A 21,117-nucleotide genomic window follows, 5' to 3' on the forward strand; every position below is an offset into this window, starting at 1 on the left:
GGTTGTAATGTTTTCTAACTAGAAAAAGATATAATATATTCTGCCTGATTGTTTCACTGTGGTAGTGGCTCGTGCCTCAGATGTCAAAATTACTTTTTGTATAGGAAGACATAATATGGTATCAAGGTTAAAGGTTAGGAGGTCTGTATGGGTAATGGCAGTTACATGGTTTTCAAATGTTTTGTAGTTTATTTCAAAGCCTTTAACAATTTTTTCTGCTTTTCTCTTACTTCTATAAATTTGTTCTTCTGTTTTTTCTGGAATCGAGTCTTTTGTATTCAACTCCTTTGGCTGCCTCATTTCCTAAGAATTTTTATTTCTGTATGCGTGGTTGTCATGGTTTAACCTCAGTCAGCAGCTAAACACCACACAGGTGCTGGTTCACTCCCCTGCTGCAGGATGGGGGAAGAGAGCTAAAAGAGTGAAAGTGGGAAAAATCATGGGTTGGGACAGAGTTTAGGTAAAGCAAAAGCTTTCCACACAAACAAAGAGACAAACCCTATCACTCCGAGCATCTCCATCCTTCCTTCTTCTTCCCACAGCTTTGTAAGCTAGGCACAACCCCATCTGATCTGGAATATCCTTGTGGTCAGTTTGGATCAGCTCTCCTGGCCATATCCCTTCCCAACTCCCTGTGTACCCTCACCCTCATCTGCTGGAGTGGTGCTGGTACTTTTCTGAGAAGCAGGAAAGGCTTTGCCTCTCAGGAAGCCCTTCACAGGGGTAACTAATACATCCCTGTATTATCAGCACTGTTTGGGTCACAAATCCAAAACACAGCCCCACACCAGCTCCTCTGAAGAGTTTTAACTCTATCCCAACCAAAACCAGCACATTGGTGAACAGTTTGTATAGCAGCAAATTACAATTTTCATTAGGCTTGTTAGAGTGGATCCTGCAAATTTGTTGCAGTTTACAGCCGGGAAAAAGTATTTAGCAATTGAAACCTAACACAATACAACAAAGAAGAAAAAAAATCTAACAAAAATCCATCAGAAAACAAAAGCCAAACCACAACCCCAAATCTAATGCTTTGCATGTGCAAAGCTGCTTCTAAAGTGGGTAAAAACACATGGCTGAATTGTTATTTCTGTAGTAAAAGAACAAAGGGAATGAAATGTATGATGGAAAGAGCTGAGTCTGGAGTATGAGGAAGAATAATTGTGAAAAACTGTGGAGGGGATAGGGCTGAAGATGCTTTTCTTGCACCTCTGCAATAAGATCACAGATCCATTAAGATATTTCACAGGCCACTTCTGTCATGTTTCTCCCTTTACAATGGATTCTATGTTGCTTCTGATAGACAACTGACAGTAATTTAAGTCTTTCTGAAAGTGTCTCTGGGGAGTTTGCCATATTGTCAAGGAAAAAAACCCACTGTTTTAACAAGTAATTTGGAAAGCATGGGTAGGCAAGGTGGGGTACATTACAGTGCAGTGACAAACAGTGTCATTTATGCCTGTTGCATTATGCTGTTGCAGCTCTGTGCAACATGTTTGATGCACGGACATGCACTGAAAATGCTGAATTCTTCAGCCACACTTCACATGCTGTGTTTCTTCATTGTTGTTTTGCTTTAGGATATTCAGCTGTGGTGGAGGTTGGTACAGGCAGCAAAGCAGCCATGCTGCTCTTCTGGACAAATACTGGACCAAAATACATCTGGATAACATGAGCAGAGGAGAACTCAAGGAGGTATGGGGGTGTGTTGCTCCATTGTGGCATGTGAAGAATTGTTTCAGCTTAGGGTAATAAATGTTTTTCAGTAGTTGATTGAATCCTTATTTTATCTTCAAGTTCTGCAATAGACCCTTACAATTTCAGCTTTGTGCTCCAATTTTGAAGTAAACAGGCAGTTGTCAGGAAAATTCGAAGTGAATTGAACAAAGATTCCTGGAACTTGCCTTGTCAGACACAATTGTGCTTTGTGTGGGTCTAAGAATCAAGTTACTTTGCTGCTTATTAGCCCACTGAGACTTGAGCGCAGAGACAAATAGCAAAAAAGAAAATTGAGCTTACTCTAATTCTGAGTTCTAAGCTTTGAATTGAAAAATAGTTGGTCAGTTATCATTTAAAAATAACTGCTTCTATTAACATCTATCTTTTATTAACATCTCTGGGAGGTGTTTGGTTTGTGTATTTCTTTAGAAGATTAAACCAGCCCAGGGCTTATATGAAAATAAAATTCTCTGAGATTCTCCTTGTGATACAGAGCTCAAAACAGGGTCTGATTCTAAAAGACCTTTGGCTGAGGGAAAAGCTAGTGAATGGTATTTAGCAGAAGAGTTGAGGAGAAAGTTCTGAATTTTCTAGAATAGAGAAGATTGGTTTTTTAGTAGAATTCATTCACTCCTTTGGACTCGTTCAGCAGCCAGCACAATTATAGGTGGCCTTAAATATCTGTGTGGGTTTTTTTCCTTTCCTTGTCATTTGTCAGTTAATTGTTAGGAATGGGGCAAGAACAATTATCAAGACCTTATGAAAAAAAACAAAACTTGAGTGTTAGCTATGTGGCTTACCACTAGGTCCTTTTTATTCTTTTTCTGCAACTTTGTAGCTTAAGTCACAAAAATGTATAAATTAGGCACTAAGATTCCACATTAGTAATAGAAGAGACAGTGTTGGAGAACACCCACCTGCTTGCCTTGAAAACAGACTCATGTTTTTCTTGTTGATCTTAAAAGTCAGCCTGGCAGGGTAGGACTAGTTTTCCTGGCCTGTATTTGTGAAAAGTAATTTTGGGAAGCAATATTTTGGTTGGCAAGCTTTAGTGGAGAGAACTGAGCTGAAAGGAAATTACAAAAGAAAAATTATCCCCTTAATATGCCTTTGTCAGCATAGTGAATAGACAATTTGAATGCTCAAATGAATTTAGTCATAAAAGGATGGGCAGGAGGTAAGGACTTCCGTGATGAGTTGTAAAGTTGTGTGGTCGTTCAGACAGGATTAAATGTACTTTTTGTTCTTCCAGTTGATATTTGTGCAAATGTATTAAATGAATTGGAGTTGAGTTGGCAAAGTTTGTTTTGGCATCAAAATCAGTATCATAGTAGTCATAATTTCTATTTTCTTGAGATAAGAGATGGTGAGAGAACAGTTTTTTGTAGCTTGCCAGATAAAATATCTATGGAAGCATCTCCCAGTAAAAATTGAGGTGCTGTTGGTTTCTTTCCAGTGCAGATGGGCTTTTTGTTTCATTGTCTTGTTCCATTTGGTTTTGTTTTTTTGTTTCTGGTTTCAGGTCCTCCAAAGGAGATACCCCAACCTTGCTCTTGTGACAGATCACTTGCTAGGCATTTTCATTGACCTTGCGGGAGACAAGTATCAGGCATCAGAGCACAGTGCTGCTGGCTCCAGTCAAGTGCCAGAAGCAGCATCAGAATCGAGATCAGAGCATAAGAAACCAAATCTGGAAGGAAGAGAACTATCTCTAAGGTTGTCCCTTATTATATGTTTTTTGGAAGTCAGTTAGCTACAGAGATAGAAGGGTTTATTTTCATTATTTTCCCTAATTTTTTAAAAATAATAGTGAAAACTTGCATAATTAAACGTGAATTTTGTAAAATCTGGAAAATACTCTTTTTGTTTTAAAATAATGATTAATATATCATTTAAAGAAGCTCATTCTGGATTATTTAAACTTCCTATTTGTTATGCTTACTTTTTGGAAGTGTGGGGGAACAGCTGGGTTTTGTCATATGCAGTGCTTAGTTGGCATCAAGACATATGAATTTGTTCTTAAGTATTGTTAACACAAGATACCAGTACCAGTTAAGAACTGGAGGGAGCTGTATAATGTTCTCTCAGTAGCTGGAAGATAACGTTTTCAGTAACTGAGGATATTATCTAGATTGTTTCATGCTGAACACTTTCAGCATTATAACTTAAGCTTAAGGTGACTGAAAAGAGCTGTATTTGTAATGTACTGTTAATTTCAGAAATTCTGTGATGGAATGTAGTTTGATGCTGAATTACTTTTTCCTCTTCTACCAAATGTCAGTTCTACTGATCTGGAAATTCTGTAAACAGTAGTGCTTTCTGAATTAGTAAATGCTAGGTGTGGATAGTACTTGATATTTTTGTGGAGCATGAGAACGTCAGTTGTTTTGAGAACAAAGTTTGCTTTTCTTGCCTTTTGGAAAATCTTGTTGTTGGTAAGGAAGCTGTATATTGAAAAAATGGGTGTGTATACCTTTCTGGATTCCTTAATACCTTTGAGTTTTACAGTTACCTTATGATTTAATGGAGTATGTATTATCTGTTTATAAGCAGTGTTAGTCTTTGCGCTCCTCCTCAGAATTACCATGCTCTTTGTGTCTTCCTATGTACAACTTGCACAACAACTACGTGTGCAAGTGCCAAAAGATGCTGTTGTGACCTAAATTGAACATGAAAGAAGGTGCTGTGTATTTTGGCATGTTTGTACCAAGTCTTTTTGGTTTTTCTTTTTAGAGACCTACTGAATTGGTGCAGCAGGATTGCTTACAACTTTGACAGTAATTCTTCGACCACAGCAGTGAATATTTTTCAGGAGGTGCTGTAAGACTTGATCCAATTGATCCCAGATTCTGTTGTTTCACAAAATGCTCTTTGGGAATTTGTTTGGTTTTGTTTGAAGCAGAAGAGCTGTAGTTGAAACGTCTGTGATATCTCTGATCAGAAGGTTTTGTTGCTACTAGGAAAGTTGTTTGCAGTAGGGTCATAAAAGAATTTACTGCTGTCGTACAAACAGGATGGTGCAAAATAGTTTTAACTGGTACAAGCTGGGATTGCACTTGGCTGAGACCTTTCTTCTTCTTGTAATATAGGGCTGCTTTTCTACTTACCTGTTCATCAGTTTACAGTATAGGTTGGGAACTTTTTGGATATGCATCCTTTAGATGCAGTTTTGAGATGGGCAATCTTAAAATGTTACTTCCTTGTCCATTTTGGTCCATTAGTCAAAAAATAGCTTTTGAGACTGGGCATTGAAGAGTTTTCATATTTGGTATAAACCCTCTACATTACAGAGTTTAGAAGTTCTTGCATTTTTCTGAACTCTGTTGTTTGTCTCAATCAGAGGATGCTGAAATAGTTTCATTTACAATGGTTGGATTGGATTTGGGTTCATTTAGATTTAAGATCGTGCTTGTCAGATAAATTCAGACAAAACTAGTTTTCAAGAAGTTGGTTTTCCCCTTGACAGGCATTGGACTGTTTCACAGCCATGTTGTCCAACCAAGGGAGCAGACAGAAAATGGCAAAAGTTATTGGAAGTTACCTAAACATTTCCCAAAAAAAGGTATGTTGCGCTACAGTTAACATGGTCTTTACTGGTACTATTTTATAGCTTGCTGTAATACATTTCTATGATTAATTGAAATATGTTATGCTATTTTTTTATTCAAAATTATGGCCACCTCTCTGTCCCAAACAGGTTGTTTTTTGCTTTTTGTTCCATCCCAGGAGCTGGTTTTCTCCTATTTTTATATTCAGATGTAATTTTTTTTTCTTTGAAAGTTCCAGGGAACCTGTTTTTAGATCAAATGCCCTCATGATGCAAAAGAAGTATTTCACAGCTGGAATGGTACAGCTACCTAAGCATATCATACCACTAGATGCACAGGGTAGCAAAGAATGTGGTTTTTCTTAGGTGGTTTACAGTGAATGTTAATCACTTAAATGGAGAGATCAGAGAGGAACATGATCTTTACTGCTACTTGTTTTCTACTCACTGATTACAAAATCATCTCTCTCTTTGGAGCTCTGTCAATGACAGAGTTAAACTAAATAATTTTTTTTGTCAACTATTTCTGACTGTAGAAGTCTGCAAAGCAAATTCTCTCTGCTGTTACTTCAAGTTGACAGATGGATCCCTGAAACTTCTGTGGGTTTTTCTCTTTGTCCTTCTTTGCATTATTTAATTGAAGGAATGTATTATTCCCTGTAAGTGGCAAAATATCCTTGTTCAAACAAAGGGGTTTTTTTAAGGAAGATTATTTGTTTGTTAAATTAATTAAATATTGTTAAAATAACTGTTCGAGTTTGTGTAATTGAACTACCATGGAAGTAGGTGAAGTAGAAATACAGTGGCAAAGACTATAATCAAGTTATTAATTTGAAAGTTGTTTGTGTAGAAAAAAACATTTCTGAAGTCCTTCACTATTTTAGGTGATGGTTATGTAAAACCTGCAAAATACAGAATTTTACCATTAAAAATTAACTTTCTGCAAAGTAATACTGGCAGCATGGCATGGGTGTTCTTACTGTGATGTAAGCAACATTAGTATTGGAAACACTGGTGCTTCTTTCACAGGTGGAGTACTTCTGTGAACTCTATAAACCCGAAATTTCAATACGGGAACAAGAAGTCTCTGTGGGAAGAGTGAATCTTGTGAAGAAGCAGATCCAGGCTCTCACTGTACAAAGGTAGAATATCCTGAAGTTTCCATGTGAATTGAAATATTTTGTAGTGGAATAGGATAGACTGCAGGTCTCAAGGTTAAGGAAAAGGCAAATTGGGTATTCTCACTCTAATGAAAGGAATGTGACAGCTCTTTCCCTTGCAATCTTAAGTTTTACCTCATATATTTTTAAGAGTGCTGGCAGCTAAAGTGTGGAGATTTTTAGCTTCTTTGAACTAGAGTGTCTTCAAAGCTGTGTGGATCCACAGCTGTTATAAAAAGATTTCGTTGGATCTACCTTTGTAGAGAGAGATGTTTGTAGTATGCGTCGCTAACTTCATTGGCCAGGAAGTTGTATCTTGAGAAAAATAAGTATTTTAGAAGGATATCTTAGACCTATTTCTTTTCAGAGCTATATTAAAAAAAATCCTAGCTCAAATCACTCCACTAAAAAAAATAATAGAGTTAAAATTGAAATGAGCTCCTTGATAAATCTTAGTTTTGAGTAACTTGGTTTGTTTTTCCAGGGCAAAGCATACCTTTGCTGCCACACGGCCATCTGCAGTACTGATTGAACAGCTTGCAGTGTGTGTTGACAAAGGAGAGCCTGTGCTTTTGGTTGGTGAAACAGGAACTGGCAAAACCTCAACAGTGCAGTACCTAGCTCATATTACAGGTAAATAATGTGTGAAAACTGTAACTTACATGAAAATAATTTGAAAAAGAACAAAGAACAAACCTACAAGTTGATGGTGCTTTTTATCTCTGTTTCAAGGACACCGTTTGAGGGTTGTCAACATGAATCAACAAAGTGATACTGCAGATCTCTTAGGGGGGTGAGTCATTGACCACTGTTTTCTCTGTTCTGCAGGACAAATGGGCACTATCTGTTTCATAGCAGGATAAATGTCTTCATAAACATGTTTGTGTGCAGAAACCTTTTTGTCCTTGCTGTAGAGTAGAGCAGTTCTACTGAATTGTGTCCAGAGCTGTGTGTGATGAAGTCATTCAAAAACACAGCCCAATGTCTTTAAAGATGGCTAAGCTGTTCAGTATAAATCTGATGCAATATTCACTGGATGTATTGTTTGGTAGCATTACAAATAATTTGCTTATCCAGTGTTCCTGTCTTTACAGAATCGCCTCATGAGGTGCATTTAAATATGTGCAATTCTATTTAGTTTGTTAGTTGAGTAAGAAACTTCAGAGACCAGGGTTCATCCCTGCAGTTTATCCTTGTTTCAAGTAACTGGTTTTGGACTTGTTTTCTTTTTCAAGTTCACAGATGACTGTCTCACATAAGTAATTACTCTTTTGCTTCTCCTCAGTTATAAGCCTGTGGATAACAAGCTGATCTGGCTCCCTCTGCGAGAGTCTTTTGAAGAGCTCTTCTCTCAGACATTCTCTAGGAAGAAAAATCTAACATTCTTGGGACACATTCAGACTTGCTACAGACAGAATCGTTGGCATGATCTGCTGAAACTAATGCAACATATTCATAAATCTGCTATTAATAAAGAAGTAAAAGAAAATGCATCTGGTAAGACTTCAGATGGATCAAACACACATTAGTGCTAAACCATTGCAGAGGACAGATAAATACTGGTGACTTTTGTTCTTTTAATTTGGGTTTGTTTGAGGTTTAGGGGTTTTTTCCTCCCCCTATATTACATCTTTTTTTTTTCTGGTTTTGAGAAATGCAGTGTCAGCATTGCAACAAGACATTCAGAACGCTGTTAGAGAAGTGGTTGAGTTTTGTTTTTTTACCCTTTTTCCAACTCATCTCTGCTGTTAACTATGTCTGAGAGTGTGGAGATTGTCTGCCCTGTGGTACCCTAGACATCTGGTCTCCTGAGCACTTGTTAGCTGTGTGTTAGCTGTGTTCTGGTGAGCAGTTCTGGTTGTTCGTGTGTCAGTCTTGTATGTGAATGCATTCCTATCAGCCCTGGACCCTGCTTATGTCTCACAAACATGTCCTGTTTAAAAACAAAGCAAAACAACAGAACCAAACCCAAAGTAATAACTGTTTTAGGGTAGGGATTATTTTTAAGAGCCTGCTTTTGCCTTGGTTCCTTGTCAGTGATGCTGACTTACCTAGTGCTTTATTGTTCCAGTGTTGTTTTGTCTCCAAATAAGTTTTTCTTGTTTTAGACTTTGCAACCCATTTTGGGGCTGAGGTGATGTTGGTACTTTGCCTTGCATGGAGTTGTTTCTGGTTCTAGACCAGCAGAACAAATGAAGTTGTAGCTTTCATAATTTTGGGCTAAATAAAATTAATTATCAAGTTCATCCCCACTCTTCTTTTAACTGGTTCTTCTGAATATTCAGATAGTAAATAAATGCCCACAAATGTAAAAAAGAAAACAAAAGAAAGAGTTTAAAGACCACTTAGTGCAAGAACTAACATTCCTAAAATAAAGACAAGCTGAAATTTGTAACTTCCAAAGTTTCTTAAGAAATTTTGATGTTGTATGTAGCTCAGGTAGTGATTTTAATAAATAACTAAAATCAGTGCTATAGTGAATACTGTAACTGATAATCAATAGTGTGTTAATTACTGATACTGAAGTGTTCATTGTCAATCTTTCATAAGCAATAGATATATAGTTTTGTTTTTGTTTTTTTTTTTTTGACATGTCTCTTTCTGTCTCTGGAAATTAGTGTGGTAAGAGTCATGCTGGAGCAAAGTGTAATATAAGTATTTGTTCCTCATCTGGGAATGAATAACAGATTATCTGAGCGCTATTGACATATGAGTACAGTAAATTTAAAAAAGAGAAAGCCAGACATGCACAAAACCAAAACAACAAGATCAGTTGGGTTTTTTTTATTTGTGGTGTGTCATCTGCAGGACTTGAATGATTTTGCTCCAGCTTACTTTTGTATGTCTCTGCTTGAAACAACCTGATTTAAATACTGTTGTCAAACATTTTTTGTGCTATTGTTCTGATGGTACAAACTTAAATTTGTTTTGCTTGTAGGCTTACCACTGAAGGAAAAGTGGGAGGCATTTGGTCTTAAACTGAATCATGCTCATCAACAGATGAAAATGACAGAAAATGCTCTTCTCTTTGCATTTGTTGAGGTATTTAGATATTTGCATTATGGTACTAGGAGGAATAAAGAGGAGTATTTAAAAGACTGCAATCAGTATTATATAAATAGCTTCCTGGCAAGAGCCTTGCTGTGAAGTAAAACGTGTGTCATAACTGTGAAATCAAGTGTGCAGATTCAAGGAAGCAGTGGTGAGATGGGCAGTGGGACACTGGCTTGTGGTAGCACATTACTCAGTGCTGTATAACAGGAATTACGACTGGTATGATCAGAATATCAGTATGTCATATCTTCTTTTCAACTCTAGGAGATTAGAAAAAAACTTCTTGATCAGTCTCCTGTAGGTCTTGCTACTGGCTAGGGATTCCTGTGAAGGATTTAATATTAAGAATCTGTGCTGTTTATCTAGAAGTGATTTTTCTAAATATTTCAAATCCATAATATGTTTTAATGTGATTAGGAAAAACCATGAGGTTTACTTATGCTTGTTTATTGTCACCCTGATAATCTGAATATGTCCTCTCAAATTTCATGTAAGGTACGTGAAATGTTGACCAGTCTTCCATAAAAAAATATATTTATGAGTAGTCAGAGAACCTCTGACTTAAGTATAGTTTTAATTAATAGGGTACAGATTCCTTAGGATCATAATACTGCTTGTGTCTTTGGATCAACTTTATTCTCATGTGGTGTTAGTGACACATATGCACCACAGTGGTAGATTGCATAAATAAGGGATCTTAAACCTGTTGTATTTGAGGCAATCTAACTGGTAACTGACACAGTGTATGATAACTGTCTGACTTCTGTGACTGGGAAAATGATTGCTCTTATTGAGAGAGAGCAGTAAAACTGCTACTGCAGTAACAGGTCTGGAATTCCCATTTGTCTAATCAAGCCATAAATTGCGCACCAAGTATTTCCAGTATCTGAATGCTTCAGTTGACCCTTCATTGCTGGCAACATGATTAACAAATTGATCTTACTTTTAGGGTACTCTGGCACAAGCAGTAAAAAAAGGAGAGTGGATTTTATTGGACGAGATTAACTTGGCTGCAGCAGAGACTTTGGAGTGCCTGAGTGGTTTATTGGAAGGATCATCTGGGTCACTGGTGTTACTAGACAGAGGAGACACAGGTACTATTTCTATGCTTGCTTATGGTCTATCTTGGTATCCAGCTGAGTTCCCAATCCTATGTAGCTCAAAGTAAGTTGAGATCATTTACCATTAAAATGGGTGTTTGCACAAGAGAGCAATGTGCTCTTTGTAGACTTTCTTCCTCTTTGCAAGAGGTCGAAAACACTGGTGTGTTCTCAACAACACTGTAGGGGTTACTGTGTAGAAAGTTAACTCCTTTAACTGACGTAAAGATGAAAAAATGCAGTTGCTGAATGCTGCTTGCAAGAACTACAGAGAGAGGCAAATATTGTATGAGCATCTCAGGCTGGATTTTCTTCCTGGCCGAGGGAAGCACTGGCTATTGTTCCTGAAAGAGACAAAAGGAGTTCCAAGTTTAGGGCTTACATAATTTTTGAAATGTTTTGTGTTGTTACAACATCTCGCTACACACAAGAATGTCAGGGTTTCACTTGCCTGTGGCTGTTGTGAAGATGCAGGTACTTTTGATAAATTCACATGGAGTTATTCTCTGAAAATTTTTGCCTCTGACATTTTTAAGAAAATGTAGTGCAGCAATAGAAAGTTGCCTTAGATAAAATACACTGTATTTAACATATAAATATGCTGTGTTTATCATGAACTTTGTCTTTTATTTCTCTTTTGCTTTAGAGCCTCTTGTCCGTCACCCTGATTTTCGCTTGTTTGCATGCATGAATCCAGCTACAGATGTTGGAAAGAGAAATCTTCCTCTAGGAATTAGAAACAGGTAGGAAATAGTGATTCAGGGACAAAATAGTCACTGTCATTTTCAGAGTTTAATTAGTTTCAGGAGTTGACCTGTGAAGAATGCTTTATCTGGAGCCTGAGGATGCAAGTCTGAACTCAGATTTACTGCCTGTGAGAGATGTATGGTGAAGGTTTTTCATTAAATAGAAATCAGCAAAATACTTCGATGAAGTAGCTGAGCTGTGAGCAAATTGTCCAGCAGTAGTGTAGGGTGTTGTTAATAGGGACAGGAAATTATTATTCTTCTTCGCATTAAGCTGGCAGCACCTGAGAATGCTGCTGCAGCTGTTTATGTTCCTGATGGGAGTAGTAAAGACAGGTAAGTGCTTGGTGTCTGTTTAGCAGCCTTTCTCTTAACTCAGAAGTGTTGATGATCCTTGCAAAAAGCTGCATATCCAGTCTTGTTCATTCAAAAGTAAGTTGGTTTATATGGTGATGCAGATGAGGGATACTCAAAATATTTGATGCATGGTCTCAAAACATATAAGCTGTAGCAAGGCAATTTGAATTGTGGCAAATCCATTCTTCAGTACCATCTACCTATTCCTGTATACACAGATCTGCTTGATGCAGTTTCCCTCATGAGTGCCAAAAGTTGCATATATAATCCCTTCCCAGATTCATAAACACTGGGCAAGACAGTAGAGATGCACCAGCTATGTGTAATTAGTTGGTTGTGGTTATTAGTGGCAAAGCAATATTTTATTGCTATTAGCTCTCTTGCAGAATAGTGAAAGGAAAGAAAGTGAGTGTAATATAGAAGAAAAGAGACTTCAGCATAACTTGCTAAGTTTAAATGAATTTATATTTCTATTTGTCAAAAATACCTACTACTATGTGTCAAGAATTGCTAGTGCTGTGTCAGTACTTGATTGTTCAGGCTGTAACATTTGAGTATCTACTGAAAATTGTTTTCAATTGTAATTTAAGTCACATTGCTTGCTTTCAGTCTAAGACATTAAACTAATTCAGATAAATTAATACTTGAAATTATTAGTGATACCTTATTTTTCACCTACTCTGGTTCTTGAGTCTGTCTGTGGGTTTGACAATCTATAGGTCTGTAGCTTTAACAATCAGTATTCTGTTACTTAAAAATTTAAAATGTTATATGCCATGAGATTTATATATGACATCATTTTTCAATATGGTCATGTGTCTTAAGTATTACAGGTTGATTTGATTCTTTCAGGTTTACTGAACTTTACGTAGAAGAATTGAGAAATGAAGGAGACTTGCAAATTCTTATTATGGATTATCTGAGAAGCTTGAATGTGAACAAAAACACAGTAAAAGGAATTGTGAAGTAAGTTGACTGTAATCTTTTAAAATTCTTGATGAAATAAGTCACAAAAAGAAAGGATGTGACCATAGTCTGTGGTTAGACTGCTTTGGAAAACACTATAATGGTCTCCATGCAGCAGTCTGCATAACTTTAGGAAACAGAAGAAAGTGTAGACATCCATCTTCTTAATTCTGCCGGTTTCTGTATTTGTGGGAAGGAAATTTTAATTTTTTTTTTTTTTAATTTAGAATTGTTTTCTTGGTGACACCAGTTAAATAGCATTGTTGTTTCAGTCCTCTTTCACATCTGAGAGAGAGATTAAAATGGTTTGTTTCTGTAGATAATTCCAAAGGAAGTCTTGTGTGTTCGTCTAGAGTTACCTTTCTTTCCCCTAGCATAAAGTGAACTATCTCATATTTAGAATGCTTATAGTTACTCTCTGTATATCAAGCTCTGTCAAAAATATGGTTCTAAAAATACTCTTGCTTTGCTTCACTGGCTGTACAGATGGCAGAGCTTGGCATGGCTTTCCTAACCTGGAGCTTTTAAGAAAAGTAACAGTTGGGAACAAACTGAAGTGTTCATACTTGGGGTTTAATTCCTTGCAGCAATACTCTGATCAGTAACAGCTCTATGTAACTTTTTTTTTTGCAGCTTTTATTTGTCTGTGAGAAAGGAAGCAGAAACAAAGTTGGTGGATGGAACTGGCCACAGACCTCACTACAGTCTCCGTACCCTGTGCAGGGCATTGAGATTTGCAGCGTCTAATCCGTGTGGCAGCATAGCACGCTCCCTGTATGAGGTGATTACCTGTGCTGGCATTTGTCTCAGTGTGTATTCTCTACAAAAGTTGTTTGGGTAAAGGATGATCTTCTCTAAGTTCAGTATTCAACAGAAATGGTTCTTTAATCTGTATGTTTTTTCCTTATTTTTAATGTTTATCACTGAAAATAATTTTTCTTCTTAGGGCTTCTGTTTGAGTTTCCTGACACAGCTTGACAGAGGTTCTCACCCAGTGGTTCAAAAGCTAATTTGCCAGCATATAGTCTCTGGCAACATCAAAAGCCTTCTCAAGCAGGTAGGCAACTAAGATTATGAAGAGCTGTCTAGTATTTAAAGTAGAATTTATATTGAGTTGTCTTCTCTCCTTTTTCCTCTATATTTCCTTCATGCAGTTCTGTTTTCTATTTTACAAATATAAGAACTAGAAAAAAATAATACCATTCTTCTGTAGTTTTTCACTTTGCTTGAATCTTGATATGTTAGCTGGTTTATTTGTTAATTTGAATGAATAACTAAAGCACTGTGGAGTGTGGGCAGCTTAATGCAGTGGCTCCAACTGTAAAGCTTTTACAGACTTTGGAGGAGCTTTCTCAGGCTTTATATTTTCAGACTCTGAATGCAGAACATATGGATATGAAGCAACATCTGTGCTTTGTCTCTTATGGGAAAGGAAGAATGTCACGAGTGCTGGGAACCCAGCATGAGTTTGCATGGGGGATGGAGAAGCCAGTTAAAGAGATGGGTATTTGTTCCAAAATAAATCATTTCATACTGGAAAATGTGTATAAATATATAAAAAAAAGATTAAAGCAAAGAGACTGCTTGTAAATGTCCTTCAAAATTCAGTGCTAAGACCCTTGAGACATTCTTATCTTCATGCCCCTGGCAAAGATTCCTGCTTCATAACCCTGAAATAATCTGGTTAGGTTTTTCCTGTAATTTGCATTGTGTGACAGGGGGACAGTGCTTACTGCAGGAGTGTTCATGGATTAATTTAAAATTACTTTAAAGAATATGTAGCAGTGGTGTAACAGTAGTTGTTTTCATTAGCAGATTGAAAACAGTTTATATAATCTGTTATTTCTGTTATGTCTCCTTAGCAAATACCAAAACCTCAAGGAGGGAGTTTTATACTCATAGAAGGATACTGGATTTCAGCTGGGGACAAAGAACCTACAGTAGATGAGAGTTATGTGCTCACCCCTTCAGTTAAGCTTAATCTGAAAGACATTGTGAGGGTGGTGTCAGCAGGGTAAGTGTTTTGACTTTTTAATTAAAACAATGAGTTAAAGGTATTTGTTTAGGCCTTGAGTTTTTGGTGTCCCTCTAATCTTTATTGTTTGGACAAATACTGTCTATTTTCCTTCTACTTTACAGTTAGCTTTACATTTTAGAATGACTTGAAATTTATACATGTGTTTCTTGTTTCCTGAAACATCTTACTACTACACCTAGTTTTATTTAGGTTCCAATCTAGATATTTGCAGTTAGAATAACCTGTTTATTTCTCACTGTCATGGAAAGTGTCATGGGTAGCTGTTAGCACTTGTGAGTAAAGATATTTGTATTTCCTTGTTAGTGTGTGATCTTGGATACCCCAAATGAATTAAGTGGTGGTGTTTTGGTAGTGTGGTTTAATAATGTTGGCATCCTGTGTGTGAGAAAGACATGGCTCATGCTTCAAACACACTATTTTGGTCATGGCTTTTAGGACTCACCCAGTACTGATTCAAGGAGAGACCTCTGTTGGTAAAACCAGTTTAATTCGCTGGTTGGCTGCTGCTACTGGGAATCATTGTGTAAGAATTAACAACCATGAGCATACTGATATCCAGGAATATATTGGCTGTTACACATCAGATGCCTCCGGAAAGTTGGTATTTAAGGAAGGTAAATAAGCATGTTCTATATACTCCAAATTCCTGTCTCATTTCAGTGGCTGGGTTTTTTTTTCTTCTTGTCTGGTTTGTTACAATGGAAAGATGACCTATCATAAAGTTAGTAGTTGCACTTAAATGATAATCACTTGTATGAATTTCAATGAATTCTGAAAAGTTCATGTCTGTCTCATTGTCCTTGTCCTATCGGACCTAAAGATGATAAGCCAACAATTTAAACAATAGTGTTGCTCCCTTCTCTGGAATAGTGTTTATCCTGAATAAAATGGATTGCTAAAAGTATCTGAGTGCATGCTTCTGTTAGATTGGCTTTATAAGATTTTTAAGTAGGAATTTTTCTGTTCCCCCAAGGCATTCTCATAGATGCAATGAGAAAGGGTTACTGGATTGTTCTAGATGAATTGAATTTGGCTCCCACCGATGTTCTGGAGGCTCTCAACCGCTTGTTGGATGATAACAGGGAGCTGTTCATTACTGAGACTCAGGAAGTTGTCAAAGCTCACCCTCGCTTCATGCTGTTTGCCACACAGAACCCTCCAGGTCTCTATGGTGGCAGAAAGGTCTGTATGATCTGTTCCTTTTGGGTAGCTAAGATTTTAGGGAATTATTCTCTTTCATATATAATGTGTGATGTGAAAATGTTTTGATGTGTAGCATCATGAATCTCTCAAGAGGGGAGAGTTGAGGTGGCTGTGGACTGTCACTACAGCTGGGCTCTTTTTGAGTTGCTTGTTTCATAGATACAGAATTTCTAATTCATTTTAGGTAGTTGAGATTTAAATGATTTAGTGAACCAGAGTTGATGTATATTATACTTGAATCAGCATTTCTTGTCCAAGAGCACTGGAAAAGTGATTCTGCTTGGCAATAGAAGTCCATTTTCTACTGGTTTTTGTCTGGAATAAGTAGTTTTCTTCATAGTGACTAGTATGATGCTTTGTTTTTGATTTGTGCTGATAACACAGGGATGTCGTAGTTGTTGCAGGGCAGTGCTTGCACAAATTGTAGCCCTTCTCTGCTTCTCATGCTGCACCAGTTGTGGAGTAGGTTGGGAGTGCACGCGAAGCTGTGAGGGGACACAGCTGGGACAGCTGACCCCAGCTGCCCAAAGGGATGTTCCATGTCATGTGGTATTGTGCTCAGCAGTCAAAACTGGGGGGAGGAGGAAAAAGAGAGAGAGTTCAGTGTTTGTTTCCCTAAATAACACTGATGTGTGATGAAGCCCTTATTTCCTGGAGATGGCTGAATACCTGCCTATTGATGTGAAGTGGTGAATGAATTCCTAATTTTGCTTTGCTTGCACATGCAGCTTTTGCTTTACTTCTGAAACTGTCTCAGCCTAAAAGTTTCATCGCTTTTACCCTTCCTGTTCTCCCATTGTAGGGAGAGTGTTTGTGGCTTTGTAATGCTTAGCTGCCCTATGCCCTTAAAACACCCAATCCATTTTAAAGCTTTTGTCCTCATCCTGACTGTCTCTTATGCTTTCTTTCAATGTTGATATGTATGTGGTAAATTGTATGCTATGACACTATACTTCTTTGCTTTGGATGTGTAGGGAAGATCTATGAGCAATATCAAATGAAAAAGTCCAAGCAGTAATGTGGTCTCATATTTTAGGTTTTGTCCAGAGCCTTCAGAAATCGTTTTGTGGAGCTGCATTTTGATGAACTGCCAAGTGCTGAACTGGAAACCATCCTGCACAAGCGATGCAGTTTGCCACCTTCATACTGCAGCAAGCTTGTCAAAGTCATGTTAGACTTGCAAGTATGAGAGTCTTTTTTCTTTTAGTATAAGAAATGCAAACATGTTTCCAAGTATGGGGAGGTATTGTTAGCTGAAGGATATTTAAAATCTTAAACCATGGAGAGAACCCACCAAGGTAGTAACTTCAGTGGTAAAGACTAAGACTAGTGAAAGTGAAGACATATGACTATGATGTCATATTTGAGAGAAAGGTAGGAGAAAAAACCAAACAAAAAACAAAGCCAACCAAAAAAAAAAAAAAAAAAAAAAATATATATATATATATATATATATATATAAATAAATAAACCGAAAACCAGACACCTTGGGATTAAATGTGTAGAATTATCCCATGCTCTGGAGCCAAAGTACAGAATTAGATCTGTAGTGGTCTTTGGGTCATGTGAAATTCAGTATAATTTTTAAGCAGTAATTTTGGATATATTCAGACACTCCTGTATTCAACCAGCATTTGACACTTTGTATGTAGCTAAAACTACCTTGTATTTAAAAGCAATTACTGCAGCACAAACTGGATTTTGTTTTCTTCCACGTACCTATTTTATTCTTAGTTTTTGGGGGTTTTTAAAAATTACTATTATCTAAATTATTTCATTCCTGATATTCATCAAGTACCTGCCTAAAAGGAGTTAGTGTTTAGGAGTTGTGATTCTACTTGACTTTTTTGTAGTTATTCATAGAATTTTCTTGTTGCGATGTCACTGCAGAGAGTGGTGATTAGCTTTGCTTGAAGAATTTGGACAGGTTAATGAAAGAATACCTCACATTTTGTTCTTGTGGCAGTCTTACCGCAGAGGTTCAACGGTGTTTGCTGGGAAGCACGGATTCATTACCCTGCGGGATCTGTTCCGCTGGGCTGAACGGTACAGGCTGGCAGAGCAGCTGCAGAAGGACTATGACTGGCTTCAGCACTTAGCAAATGATGGTGAGCTCTGCTGCCCCAGCTTTTTAAAGTGTCTGTAGACACTTAAATTGCTTTCCAGCCCCACTTCTTAAGTGTAAAATTTTGTTGCTGATTACCCAGGTAGTAATTGCTTTCTCTCTTCCTCTGTTTTGTAGGATTTATGCTTCTGGCAGGCAGAGTCAGGAAACAGGAGGAGGTGGATGTTATTCAAAATGTCATTGAAAAACACTTCAAGAAAAAAATATATCCTGAGTCTCTCTTCTCAGGGGAAAGTGTCAAAAAGCTACTGGGTGAGTTTCCTAGAGGGACCCCACTGGTAGATTTCTAGATTTGACTGAAGCTGATGGATTGCTTTGTGTTGTGCAGCTAAGTCTTCCACGTGGATGTCAGTGATGGGCAGAGATTTTAACCATGTTGTCTGGACTCAGGGGATGAGGAGACTTGCCATTTTGGTGGGACGAGCCCTGGAGTTTGGTGAACCAGTACTGCTGGTGGGAGACACTGGGTAATCTTGTTTTTTATTATGTTCTTGGTAGTGCTGTACCAGCTGCTGAGCTGGAGACGAAATGATTGTGTGGGCTTCAGTGCTGCTTTGATCTGGGACATTTGAGCCTGTCTCATGGTGGACTTGCAGCTGATATGTCTCACAGTTCCTTTTTGAGGGAAAGTAGATGCATCTCATTTAACCTATGTCTTTGATGGGTTTATCTGCATTGTGTAACTACATAGTAGTTATATAAAAGTAGTAAAATAAAAGTGGACTCACTTCTGTCCCCAGCTTTACAAGGTGCCCTGTAGAATCTCACTGTGCTTCACAGGGGTGGCTGCTTTTGGGATATTGTGACATTTTTCTCTTGAGACCACATTCAATTTGAACATTTTATGAGCTTAAATATAGTCTTGCTATCACTTCTCCACCTCATATGCTGTAGAGGATGTGGTAGAAGTAGATACTGTCTGCTCTTGTGCTGGTTATAAATCTGTAGAGTAAATTTTTATGGAAGAGAAGGAAAGAAAAATGCAAGAAAAGAGAGAAGGAAAATTTACCGGGGTAGTAAATGAAAACTAGATACTCACCAGTTTGTTTCCTCAGACTTAGGCTTGGTCTAGACATGTAGCATTTCCAGTTCATTGGAGTGTTAGGCTGATTGAGTATCTGTAAGGGCAAGCTGAAATAAATTTGACTTTGAACATGCAGAAATCCATCAATGCAGCTATTGATTTAAATTTAATTAAAGGCCTCCTTTTGTCCAAGTCAGCAACAGTTGTGCCAAAAATGGCTTCACTTTGCATACATTTCTTTTAAGGAAAGGAGCAGAAGAAAATTTGCATGTTGGGCCTTTGCCTCATAGCTCTTCAAAGAAAGTATGAATCCTGTCCAAAGTTAGCTGATTGTTTGGTTTCACTTCTTTTTTTAATTCATCCTTTAAAATTAATTTACTTGGTTGCAGGTGTGGTAAAACTACCATTTGTCAGATCTTTGCAGCATTAGCAAATCAGAAACTATACTCAGTGAATTGCCACCTGCACATGGAGACATCAGACTTCCTGGGAGGGCTGCGACCAGTCAGGCAGAGATCCAAAGACCAGGTTTGTCTTGCACCAGTAATACTTGGATGGTGTGACCACGGAAGTAAAAGGAGCAGTTACAACTTCTCACTTTCTTTTTCCATTTCTTAGGAGGAATCTGATGGTTCTAGACTCTTTGAGTGGTGTGATGGGCCTCTTGTTTTAGCAATAAAGGAGGAGGGTTTTTTCCTCCTTGATGAGATTTCTTTAGCTGATGATTCTGTACTAGAGCGACTTAACAGGTATGTCTGAAATGTGGTAGTACTAAGCATCCTCAATGTGTCTGTTCATTACCCAAACATGAGGGGAGTAAATCTGACTTCTTTTAGGCACATTTGTTTCCTGGCTTAGCTGAGCTGCTCTCTTGCTGAAAATGACGAAGGTACAAATAAAACTTGAAAGAAAAATCACTGGTTCACCATCTGCAGTATTAATATTTTCAGCCTGTCAGTGAGCTCATGAAATTATGCATCTTGTCAAATCCCAGGAACAAAATCTAGTTATTCCCTGCTTTTGTTTGTGTGTGTAAAGAAATCTCCAGAACAACTGAAATATAAATTTAACTCTGTTATCTGTTTGCAGCAGTATCCCTCATTTTAGTCTTTTCTGTTACCCATTATATTGGGTAAAGGAAAGTTTATCCAGGCCAATTAATATGATTTTAATTTTTAAGTTTTTTGAACTGTAGAACAAAATTTAAAATAAGCAATATTTTTTAACCTTCTCTCTAGTGTTCTTGAAGCTGAAAAGACATTGGTACTTGCTGAAAAAGGTGGTCAAGATGATGAGGAGAATGAAGTAGAACTATTAGTTGCAGGAAAGAAATTCCGCATCCTTGCAACCATGAACCCAGGAGGCGACTTTGGGAAAAAAGAGGTAAATGTCAAGACATCTGGAAATACAGCATGCATCTTTTGGTCATACTAACCATTAAGTGGTTGGAGGTGCAATGCAAAAATGCATCATGCCATTTCTGGCATCCAGTGCTTTCTAGTTGGCATCTGCTTTGTTGCTCTAAAGGAGGATTGGAGTGAATCTGTTTTCTGCCACTTCAATGGGCAGAAAATGGGCTGTCACTTTGGCATTATAAATGAATACTCAGCAAAATGTCAAAGGAAGCTTCAGACCTCTAAATACTCTAGTTAGGCTTGATATCTAGAATATTCAGGTACAGGAACTGACTTGTGAAGCAAGTAAATCCAGCTTTCTGGGGTAGTACAAAGTTGCATAGCAGATTTTTCTCCCTAATGCTATTCAGAAAGTGATGGTCATCTTGTGTTTCTTACTGAATAATGAACATCACATCCCAAAAAAGTTTTTTCATTAAATGAAAAAAATTGTTTCTGAAGTTGAGAATTAAGTAATTTAAAACATGTTAAAGAAAACCCATAAGACAACGAAATTCTACAACTTTTAAGCAGTGTTGGAATCTAGGTCTCTAAAAAAGAACCAGAAGCTGCTTTACTCCAAAGAAGATGGGTATTCCATTTTAAGTGGTTTCTGGAGTAGAGAAATCACTCATTAAACACATGTGTTTAAACAGGATTTATTTCTGAATTGCATTTGTGTGA

At 37.4% G+C, this 21,117-nt stretch overlaps 1 protein-coding gene across 1 annotated transcript in view; it reads left to right on the forward strand.

Annotated features, from left to right (window-relative positions):
• MDN1 (midasin AAA ATPase 1) overlaps positions 1–21,117 on the forward strand; it is a gene marked incomplete at its 5' end in the record, with an annotated part of 92,758 nt that overhangs the window by 14,550 nt on the left and 57,091 nt on the right. Inside the window, 24 exons of the mRNA XM_083857497.1 lie at positions 1,581–1,695; positions 3,242–3,435; positions 4,453–4,534; positions 5,186–5,281; positions 6,296–6,408; positions 6,911–7,059; positions 7,159–7,219; positions 7,712–7,923; positions 9,365–9,468; positions 10,430–10,574; positions 11,227–11,323; positions 12,536–12,649; positions 13,283–13,430; positions 13,596–13,706; positions 14,512–14,663; positions 15,123–15,301; positions 15,661–15,869; positions 16,927–17,073; positions 17,857–17,998; positions 18,133–18,267; positions 18,344–18,482; positions 19,429–19,567; positions 19,658–19,788; positions 20,278–20,422. Coding sequence (XP_083713623.1) covers positions 1,581–1,695; positions 3,242–3,435; positions 4,453–4,534; positions 5,186–5,281; positions 6,296–6,408; positions 6,911–7,059; positions 7,159–7,219; positions 7,712–7,923; positions 9,365–9,468; positions 10,430–10,574; positions 11,227–11,323; positions 12,536–12,649; positions 13,283–13,430; positions 13,596–13,706; positions 14,512–14,663; positions 15,123–15,301; positions 15,661–15,869; positions 16,927–17,073; positions 17,857–17,998; positions 18,133–18,267; positions 18,344–18,482; positions 19,429–19,567; positions 19,658–19,788; positions 20,278–20,422 — 3,259 coding nt within the window. The remainder of the gene's footprint in view (positions 1–1,580; positions 1,696–3,241; positions 3,436–4,452; positions 4,535–5,185; positions 5,282–6,295; positions 6,409–6,910; positions 7,060–7,158; positions 7,220–7,711; positions 7,924–9,364; positions 9,469–10,429; positions 10,575–11,226; positions 11,324–12,535; positions 12,650–13,282; positions 13,431–13,595; positions 13,707–14,511; positions 14,664–15,122; positions 15,302–15,660; positions 15,870–16,926; positions 17,074–17,856; positions 17,999–18,132; positions 18,268–18,343; positions 18,483–19,428; positions 19,568–19,657; positions 19,789–20,277; positions 20,423–21,117) is intronic.

This window comes from Zosterops lateralis, assembly GCF_965231275.1.
Source record: "Zosterops lateralis genome assembly, chromosome: 3".
NCBI classification, from domain to species: domain Eukaryota; kingdom Metazoa; phylum Chordata; class Aves; order Passeriformes; family Zosteropidae; genus Zosterops; species Zosterops lateralis.